We start from the raw sequence: 10909 nt of genomic DNA, 5'->3' as shown, positions 1-10909 counted from the left end.
AATATAATGTGATGAGAACAGGAAGACCAGGGATACCTAATATAATGTGATGAGAACAGGAAGACCAGGGTCATGATGACCTGAGAACAGAAAAGACCGGTCATGACCTCCTAGTTAGATACCTAATATAATGTGATGAGAACAGGAAGACCAGGTCATGACCTCCTAGTTAGATACCTAATATAATGATGAGAACAGGATGACCAGGGTCATGACCTCCTAGTTAGATACCTAATATAATGTGATGCATCTGCAAGCACAAACAATTCAGGTGGCTGGTCCAAGACCATGAGATCAGGACCAGCCAGGATCAGGAGTATTCAGACATTAAAATCCTGTGCTGGCTTCTCTTGGTGAGTTGCCTGTATCATTCTCCGTACTGCGAAAGACTAACCTGAAGAAGGTTAGCTGCTTTCCATACATCCAGGAGTGAGGATGAGGGGGGGGTACTCTCCGAACGGAGGCACGATCATGGTGAAGATCAGGCTATCAGGACGAAGCTAGCAGGCAGGACGATCTGGGGGCATGAAACCATTCACACTATTACTCAAAGGGATACCATCCCAGTTTTACTCTGACCCTATGTGACCTGACCTGGTATAATATTCTAACTCTGAATCCCAAACCATCCCCTAGCCCTAGCCCCTAGCCCCTGACCAGCAGGGCCAGGAAGTGTTTATGACCAGAATGCCTTCCATCTATATTTTATCCATCCCTCACCACCCATCCCACCATCCCCTCCATCTCTCCCTCCCTCCCCCACCCATTTCACCCATCCAACCCTCCCACCACCCATCCCACCCTCCATCCATCTCTCCCTCCCTCCAACTACCCATCACATCCTTCACCCTCCCACCATCCTCCCATCCCTCCACCCCAACATCCTCCCTCCATCCCACCACTACCCATCCACCCTTCCACCCTCCACCATCCCCTCCATCCTCCACCCCAACATCCTCTCCCTCCATCCCACCCACTACCCATCACACCCTCCCACCCTCCATCCCTCCCTCCTTCCTCCACCCCAACATCCCTCCCTCCATCCCACCCACCACCCCCCATCCTCCCTCCCCACCACCCATCCCACCCTCCATCCATCTCTCCTCCCTCCAACTACCCATCACATCCTTCCACCCTCCCACCATCCCTCATCCTCCATCCCAACATCCCTCCCTCCATCCCACCCCACTACCCATCACACCCTTCCACCCTCCCACCATCCCTCCATCCCTCCACCCCAACATCCCTCCCTCCATCCCACCCACTACCCATCACACCCTCCCACCCTCCATCCCTCCCTCCTTCCCTCCACCCCAACATCCCTCCCTCCATCCCACCACCACCCCCCATCCTCCCACCCACCACCCATCCCACCCTCCTCCCCACCCCCCCCACCATCCCTCCCTCTATCTAGTTGTAGTCCAAAACCTGTGCGAGGAAGTCTTTGTATGATCTGGTAGCATGGTGAAACCTCTTGACCAGCAGGGCCAGAAACTGCTGCATGACCAGATTGGCTCCTTTGACCTGACACGACCCTTTCCCAGCGCTGTCGTCGTCATGGTTACCCCCCACCGTTAGCCTGCTTCAGACCGTTAGCCTCTGTGTAAAGTAGGAGAAGACAGTCATTAGGAAGTGGATATATTTGCCCGGCAGGTTCAAAGGTTAAGGTTTAGGCATAGGTTCCTCAAACTGTGTTAGCTTGCTGAGCTAAAGCATTAGCTTATGATTTCAGGAAAGATAGTCTCGCTTGGTCTGACTTACATGTAGCCAAAGTGATACTTTGAGTCTTGTCTTGCCAGACTAAAGGCGCCAACCATTTATATGTCTCTAGGCAAGCGCCAGTGAAAACAGGCAGGCTAAGTGGCGGAATCTAACCTTCAGGTTCACCCTCCTCCACACCAACTTTACTGCAGCTTTTGGTTCTCTTCAGCAACATCCACTGTTCTATGGTAGGGTGGTCCACAGTTCACAAGACATCAAAACACTCACAACACAACAACATGACACTTCACAACAACAACGTCATGCGACAACAACAACACAACAGAAACTACTTAAAAGAGGAACATTCATAAGTTGGAAAAAGAAGGTAGGAAGTAAATTGGAGAGGAGTAGACTGTAGGGACAGAGGGAGTAGACTGTAGGGACAGAGGAGTAGACTGTAGGGACAGAGGAGTAAACTGTAGGGACAGAGGACTAGACTGTAGGGACAGAGGACTAGACTGTAGGGACAGAGGAGTAGACTGTAGGGACAGAGGAGTAGACTGTAGGGACAGAGGAGTAGACTGTAGGGACAGAGGAGTAGACTGTAGGGACAGAGGAGTAGACTGTAGGGACAGTGGGAGAAGACTGTAGGGACAGTGAGTGTGGACATTGGAGGAGTAGACTGTCGGGACAGTGAGTCTGGTAAATTGAGGAGGGTAGACTGTCGGGACAGTGAGTCTGGTAAATTGAGAGGAGTAGACTGTCGGGACAGTGAGTGTGGTAAATTGGAGAGGAGTAGACTGTCGGGACAGTGAGTCTGGTAAATTGGAGAGGAGTAGACTGTAGGGACAGTGAGTCTGGTAAATTGGAGAGGAGTAGACTGTGGGACAGTGAGTCTGGTAAATTGGAGAGGAGTAGACTGTCGGGACAGTGAGTGGTACATTGGAGAGGAGTAAACTGTAGGGACAGTGAGTCTGGGTAAATTGGAGAGGAGTAGACTGTCGGGACAGTGAGTGTGGTACATTGGAGAGGAGTAAACTGTCGGGACAGTGAGTCTGGTAAATTGGAGAGGAGTAGACTGTCGGGACAGTGAGTCTGGTAAATTAGAGAGGAGTAGACTGTCGGGACAGTGAGTCTGGTAAATTGGAGAGGAGTAGACTGTCGGGACAGTGAGTGTGGTACATTGGAGAGGAGTAGACTGTCGGGACAGTGAGTCTGGTAAATTGGAGAGGAGTAGACTGTCGGGACAGTGGTGTGAGTACATTGGAGAGGAGTAAACTGTAGGGACAGTGAGTCTGGTAAATTGGAGAGGAGTAGACTGTCGGGACAGTGAGTGTGGTACATTGGAAAGGAGTAAACTGTCGGGACAGTGAGTCTGGTAAATTGGAGAGGAGTAGACTGTCGGGACAGTGAGTCTGGTAAATTGGAGAGGAGTAGACTGTCGGGACAGTGAGTCTGGTAAATTGGAGAGGAGTAGACTGTCGGGACAGTGCGTGTGGTATTTACCTGGAGTTTTGGCATTGGCTGCTGCCTCTTCCCCATCTGCTGTCACCTTCAGAAAGATCTAGGAAGAATAAACATCAGCTATTCATTTGGACCCACTGTATGTGTTCAAATAGAATACAGGCCACCTACTCTTGTACCCCTGACCATGTGTGCCAAGTTTCACCATGATCCCGAGTAGGGCTGTGGCGGTCATGAAATTTCGTCGGCCGGTGATTGTCAAGCAAATAACGGTCGGTCTCACGGTAATTTACCGTTAATTAACATAAATACATTTACCATATCCTGGCTTCCACACACAGCCTACAAGCCACTGATGCAGAACTACAGATCTACATTTTAAAAAGTCTAATAAATCCATGTAATATATTCTACACCTTCACAATAAATCCATGTAATATATTCTACACCTCCACAATAAATCCATGTAATATATTCTACACCTCCACAATAAATCCATGTAATATATTCTACACCTCCACAATAAATCCATGTAATATACTCTGCACCTCCACAATAAATCCATGTAATATAGTCTACACCTCCACAATAAATCCATGTAATATATTCTACACTTCCACAATAAATCCATGTAATATAGTCTACACCTCCACAATAAATCCATGTAATATATTCTACACCTCCACAATAAATCCATGTAATATAGTCTACACCTCCACAATAAATCCATGTAATATAGTCTACACCTCCACAATAAATCCATGTAATATAGTCTACACCTCCACAATAAATCCATGTAATATATTCTACACCATCACAATAAATCCATGTAATATAGTCTACACCTCCACAATAAATCCATGTAATATAGTCTACACCTCCACAATAAATCCATGTAATATAGTCTACACCTCCACAATAAATCCATGTAATATATTCTACACCATCACAATAAATCCATGATTTATTTTAGACAGGTCTGAAGAAACATGATATGAAGAAAATGTAGTCTATTTCAGAAGAACAGAATAGAATCCTCTGAGTCAATCCTTCTGTTAGGTCCTGATCTGGCTGTGCAGACAAGATTTGCCGAGAATTCTGTGGCATTATTTTATAGTATGAAGAATACAATTGAACAAAGCTGAATAAAATATTTAAAAATTCTCCAAACGATTTGAGGGAGTGCGGACACACGTGGCTATTCTGTGTTAAACGTTACCAAAATAAATAGGTCCTCCTAGATGCTTAATATACAGTTATTAACCTCTTGAACCTCTGGGGGCAGTATTTCATTTTTGGATGAAAAACATTCCCGTTTTAAATAAGATATTTTGTCACGAAAAGATGCTCGACTATGCATATAATTGACAGCTTTGGAAAGAAAACACTCTGACGTTTCCAAAACTGCAAAGATATTGTCTGTGAGTGCCACAGAACTAATGCTACAGGCGAAACCAAGATTAAATTTCATACAGGAAGTGAGATTTTTGAGGCGCTGTGTTCCAATGTCTCCTTATATGGCTGTGAATGCGCAAGGAATGAGCCTACACTTTCTGTCGTTTCCCCAAGGTGTTTGCAGCATTGTGATGTATTTGTAGGCATATCATTGGAAAATGGACCATAAGAGACTACATTTACCAGGTGTCCGCTCGGTGTCCTCCGTCGAAACTATTGTGTAATCTCCAGGTGCGTGCATTGTTCCATTTTGAACAGAGGAGAAACCAAACTGCCACGACTAACTTATCATCGAATAGATATGTGAAAAATGTCTGCTGAATGCTATGCTTAATCCTACGCTAGCTATCAATACTCTTACACAAATGCTTGTGTAGCTATGGTTGAAAAGCATTTTTTGATCATCTGAGATGACAGTGTTGTTAACAAAAGGCTAAGCTTGTGAGCCAATATATTTATTTCATATCATTTGCGATTTTCATGAATAGTTAACGTTGCGTTATGGTAATGAGCTTCAGGCTATAATTACGCTTCCGGATACGGGATTGCTCGTCGCAACAGGTTAATGTAACTTGAGTGGTTAACAAATAAATAGGTCCTCCTATCTGCTTAATATACAGCTATTCATGTAAGTTGTTTTATAAACGTTGGGCTGTTTGTTTTGATGTTTAATACATTGTAAGGCTGCATGACGAGACTAATGATGACTTGAAAAAAAGTTGCGGTATCAGCTCTGCTTTGTTTTTTTTGCGCAGGATGTACTGTCACTGTCCTCAAACTCCCTCATAGATGAGCCAAGGCGCAGTGTGCTTGTAATTCCACGTGCTTGTAAACCTTCACAGAACCTTCACAGAACCTTCACAGAAACCGAACATGACGCAACCGTGGCGCACACAAACACTCACAGAAAATAAAGAATTACCCACAAACACAGGTGGGGAAAAAGGCTGCCTAAGTATGACTCCCAATCAGAGACAAAGATAGACAGCTGCCTCTGATTGGGAACGATACTCGGGCCCACAAAGAAACAGACAAACTAGAATGCCCACCCAAATCACACCCCGACCTAACCAAATAGAGAAATATAAAGGCTCTCTAAGGTCAGGGCGTGACATGTACACACTACATAATTTTCTCATTCACAATTTGATAAGCACTTGATAATGCCTCAGATTTCACTTCGGCATCCCCTTTGTGTGGCCGTAATGCAAACTAAAAAATATCCATGCCTTTTTCAGCCTGGAGTGCCGAGTTGTGCCCTTCTCCCTGAGTACTAAGCGAGCGGCTCTCACTCACATGGCTCTCCATAAAGTGATCGGGTCTTTCTGACAGGATACAAATGAAGACAGACACATCGAGGACGCAACTGCGCACTTCCCAGCTCCCCTACCACCTTCCCCTCCTCCCCAGTCCCCCTACCCCCAGTCTCACCTCCCCCACCAGATTCCCCTCCTCCCCATTCCCCCCTACCCCCAGTCTCACCTCCCCACCAGATTCCCCTCCTCCCCAGTCCCCCTACCCCCAGTCTCAACTCCCCCACCAGATTCCCCTCCTCCCCAGTCCCCCTACCCCCAGTCTCACCTCCCCACCAGATTCCCCTCCTCCCCAGTCCTGTCTCCCCCTACCCCCAGTCTCACCTCCCCCACCAGATTCCCTCCTCCCCAGTCCTGTCTCCCCCTACCCCCAGTCTCACCTCCCCACCAGATTCCCCTCCTCCCCAGTCCTGTCTCCCCTACCCCCAGTCTCACCTCCCCACCAGATTCCCCTCCTCCCCAGTCCTGTCTCCCCTACCCCCAGTCTCACCTCCCCCACCAGATTCCCCTCCTCCCCAGTCCTATCTCCCCTACCCCCAGTCTCACCTCCCCACCAGATTCCCTCCTCCCCAGTCCTGTCTCCCCCTACCCCCAGTCTCACCTCCCCCACCAGATTCCCCTCCTCCCCAGTCCTATCTCCCCCTACCCCCAGTATCACCTCCCCTACCACATTCCCCTCCTCCCCAGTCCTATCTCCCCCTAGCCCCAGTATCACCTCCCCTACCACATTCCCCTCCCCAGTCCTATCTCCCCCTAGCCCCAGTCTCACCTCTCCCACCAGATTCCCCTACTCCCCAGTCCTATCTCCCCTACCCCCATTCTCACCTCCTCCAGTGAGGTGTCAGAGATGCCGAAGCTGCTGAGGCCCATGTCTCCCAGTGTTTCCTCTAGTTCTCTGAAGAGGGAGGCGTAGGCCCGGTGCTTGAAACCCTTGTTGGGCAGCAGGAAGGTCAGCTCCTGGCCGATGGCCTCGATCAGCTTGGCTTCTGGGACGTGGTGATGGATCAGCGTGGTGATGTTGTCCACGTCACCTGGGAGAAGATAAAGGTTTTGTACATAGATAGATTGTTTGATTGACATATTGATGATGAGGGGGGGTTGACATGGAGTGAATATTACATAACTAGTGGTTGATTAGAGTATCTAGACACACACACACGATCACACACACTTCCCCACCATCCAGAGCTCTCTCCAGCTGCTGGGACTGGCCCTGGGATTCCTCTTTCACTTTGGTGCAGGTGGAACAGGTACAGGAACACTCTGAGGCACAGTCACACTCATTCTGATAGACAGAGAGAGAGAGAAGCACAGAGAAAGAGGGAATGAGCGAGAGAGAGAGAAGAAACAACAACACTTTAAAATTTGACCCGTTTCAAAAAACTAGGTGTAGGTTGCACGTCCATATTTCACATGAGAGGTTTTGTTTATAAAAAATGTTCAATCATTTTTTTGGGGCAGAAATACATTCTGGAACATCTAAACTATCATGTGCCCTAATAACAAAAATGTGTATGTCGTCTGTAAATACAAATGAAATGGTTAAATAACGAGCCTAGTTGGTTTAGCCACGAAAAAATACAGGAACCTTCCCGTTAGCCATGATTGGCTGAGATAATGAGTGGGCTGGACATGCCGAGAGATGAGTTCGGATTGGTCTGCCATGTAGCATGCTTCTGTCTATCACATGAGCTGCTAAGTATGTGTGGATAATCCTGTCGATCGCTGCTTTGTTTGAAAAATATGAAGACCTGAAAAAGCTCTCTTGCAACGGCAGGGTTGTGGGTTCGATTCCCACGGGGGACCAGTACGAGAATGTATGCACTCACTACTGTAAGTCGCTCTGGACAAGAGCGTCTGCTAAATGGCCAAAATATATATATATTTAATAGTGCTATTGGGAAAAATTGGAGGATGATCGTGCCATGCTGACTCTGAAAATGAATCAGACGATGAGGAAATCCTGATTTTGGTAAGAACATTTTAATTGAACCAGACTTCGTAGAGTCTTCAGATGACAATGGTGGGGAAGAAACGGTGTCTTTTGTCACGGAAGAAGTTGACCGAGTTTTGAAATCAGCGGAATGCCCGGTCAAAGCAGATGATTTCCAAATGTGGAGAAAGTAGAAAGACTGTTGGATAAAACACCTGTCTCCCGGGATTACATCTTCAAACGAAGGGCAACCATGGCGTCCGTGACAGAGGAAAGAAACATTCATCCATGTGTACAGGTAAGAGTCTAGCTCCATTTTCAGGTATTATATGTTTCTAATTTTGTTAGAAAGTTGTTTTCATTTCAAGTTAAGTTCTACTTTTAGCTAGCTATCTAACGTTAGCTGGCTGGCTCGCTATCTAACGTTACATGTACGATCTGTGTATAGCTAATGTTACGTGTACGATCTGTGTATAGTTAACATTAGCTGGCTCGCTAGCTAATGTTACATGTACGATCTGTGTATAGCTAATGTTACGTGTACGATCTGTTTATAGCTAATGTTACGTGTACGATCTGTGTATAGTTAACATTAGCTGGCTGGCTCGCTATCTAACGTTACATGTCCGATCTGTGTATAGCTAATGTTAGCTGGCTGGCTGGCTCGCTAACTAACGTTACGTGTACGATCTGTGTATAGCTAATGTTAGCTGGCTGGCTCGCTAGCTAACGTTACGTGTATGATCTGTGTAAAGCTAACGTTAGCTGGCTGGCTCGCTAGCTAACGTTACGTGTATGATCTGTGTATAGCTAATGTTAGCTGGCTGGCTCGCTAGCTAACGTTACGTGTACGATATGTGTATAGCTAATGTTAGCTGGCTGGCTCGCTAGCTAACGTTACGTGTATGATCTGTGTATAGCTAATGTTAGCTGGCTGGCTCGCTAGCTAACGTTACGTGTACGATATGTGTATAGCTAATGTTAGCTGGCTGGCTGGCTAGCTGACGTTACGTGAATAATCTGTGTAGGAGCTCGAGAAAGGTATACCTGAACATTAAAAAAAAACATTCATTGAAAATAAGAATTTGTTCTTAACCGACTTGCCAAGTAAAATAAAGGTTTAAAAAAAAATCAAAAACACAGATACACTCTACCAGGTCCTTTACACAGAGACACTCTACCAGGTCCTTTACACAGAGACACTCTACCAGGTCTTTACACAGAGCTACTGTACCAGGTCTTTACACAGAGCTACTGTACCAGGTCCTTTACACAGAGACACTCTACCAGGTCCTTTACACAGAGACACTCTACCAGGTCTTTACACAGAGCTACTGTACCAGGTCCTTTACACAGAGACACTCTACCAGGTCCTTTACACAGAGCTACTCTACCAGGTGGTCCTTTACACAGAGACACTCTACCAGGTCCTTTACACAGAGACACTCTACCAGGTCCTTTACACAGAGACACTCTACCAGGTCCTTTACACAGAGACACTCTACCAGGTCCTTTACACAGAGACACTCTACCAGGTCCTTTACACAGAGACACTCTACCAGGTCCTTTACACAGAGACACTCTACCACCAGGTCCTTTACACAGAGACACTCTACCAGGTCCCATCTTTAACACAGAGGCACTGAGGCATATATAGTTATTCTGAGAGAGAGAATGACAAACATAAGCATTGTCCACCTTAGCCAATTATCTGGCCCTTTGAATACTACTCTAGTGTATCACCATCTCTTGAATACTACTCTAGTGTATCTCCTGTTGAATACTATTCTAGTGTATCTCCTGTTGAATACTACTCTAGTGTATCTCCTGTAGAAAACTATTCTAGTTTATCCCCTGTAGAATACTACTCTAGTGTATCTCCCGTTGAATACTACTCTAGTGTATCTCCTGCTTGAATACTACCAGTGCATCTCCTAAGAATACTACTCTAGTGTATCTCCTGTTGAATACTATTCTAGTGTATCCTCTGTTGAATACTTATTCTAGTGTATCCCTGTTGAATACTATTCTAGTATCCCTGTTGAATACTATTCTAGTGTATCTCCTGTTGAATACTATTCTAGTGTATCTCCTGTTGAATACTATTCTAGTGTATCTCCTGTTGAATACTACTCTAGTGTATCTCCTGTAGAATACTATTCTAGTTTATCCCCTGTAGAATACTACTCTAGTGTATCTCCCGTTGAATACTACTCTAGTGTATCTCCTGTTGAATACTACTCTAGTGTATCTCCTGTTGAATACTACTCTAGTGTATCTCCTGTTGAATACTATTCTAGTGTATCCCCTGTTGAATACTATTCTAGTGTATCCCCTGTTGAATACTATTCTAGTGTATCCCCTGTTGAATACTATTCTAGTGTATCTCCTGTTGAATACTATTCTAGTGTATCTCCTGTTGAATACTATTCTAGTGTATCTCCTGTTGAATACTATTCTAGTGTATCCCCTGTTGAATACTATTCTAGTGTATCCCCTGTTGAATACTATTCTAGTGTATCTCCTGTTGAATACTATTCTAGTGTATCCCCTGTTGAATACTATTCTAGTGTATCCCCTGTTGAATACTATTCTAGTGTATCTCCTGTTGAATACTATTCTAGTGTATCTCCTGTTGAATACTACTCTAGTGTATCTCCTGTTGAATACTACTCTAGTGTATCTCCTGTTGAATACTATTCTAGTGTATCCCCTGTTGAATACTATTCTAGTGTATCCCCTGTTGAATACTATTCTAGTGTATCCCCTGTTGAATACTATTCTAGTGTATCTCCTGTTGAATACTATTCTAGTGTATCTCCTGTTGAATACTATTCTAGTGTATCTCCTCCTGTTGAATACTATTCTAGTGTATCTCCTGTTGAATACTATTCTAGTGTATCTCCTGTTGAATACTATTCTAGTGTATCTCCTCCTGTTGAATACTATTCTAGTGTATCTCCTGTTGAATACTATTCTAGTGTATCTCCTGTTGAATACTATTCTAGTGTATCTCCTGTTGAATACTACTCTAGTGTAT

General features: G+C 45.3%; 1 protein-coding gene across 1 annotated transcript; it reads right to left on the bottom strand.

Moving 5' to 3' along the window:
* Window positions 1–1561: 1561 nt before the first annotated feature.
* On the bottom strand, window positions 1562–7221 carry LOC124030172 (retinal-specific phospholipid-transporting ATPase ABCA4-like; the record flags this gene model as incomplete). Its single annotated transcript, XM_046341628.1, has 5 exons — window positions 1562–1599; window positions 1876–1944; window positions 3211–3268; window positions 6762–6967; window positions 7116–7221. Coding segments are annotated over 5 exons (477 nt in total), but the record flags the coding sequence as incomplete, so codon positions are not given.
* Between the last annotated feature and the right edge of the window lie 3688 nt (window positions 7222–10909).

The sequence above is a fragment of the Oncorhynchus gorbuscha genome, unplaced genomic scaffold (assembly GCF_021184085.1).
Source record: "Oncorhynchus gorbuscha isolate QuinsamMale2020 ecotype Even-year unplaced genomic scaffold, OgorEven_v1.0 Un_scaffold_9633, whole genome shotgun sequence".
NCBI classification, from domain to species: Eukaryota; Metazoa; Chordata; class Actinopteri; order Salmoniformes; family Salmonidae; genus Oncorhynchus; species Oncorhynchus gorbuscha.
The sequence above is the reverse complement of the archived record's forward strand: the minus strand, read 5'-3'. Positions and strand labels throughout refer to the sequence as shown.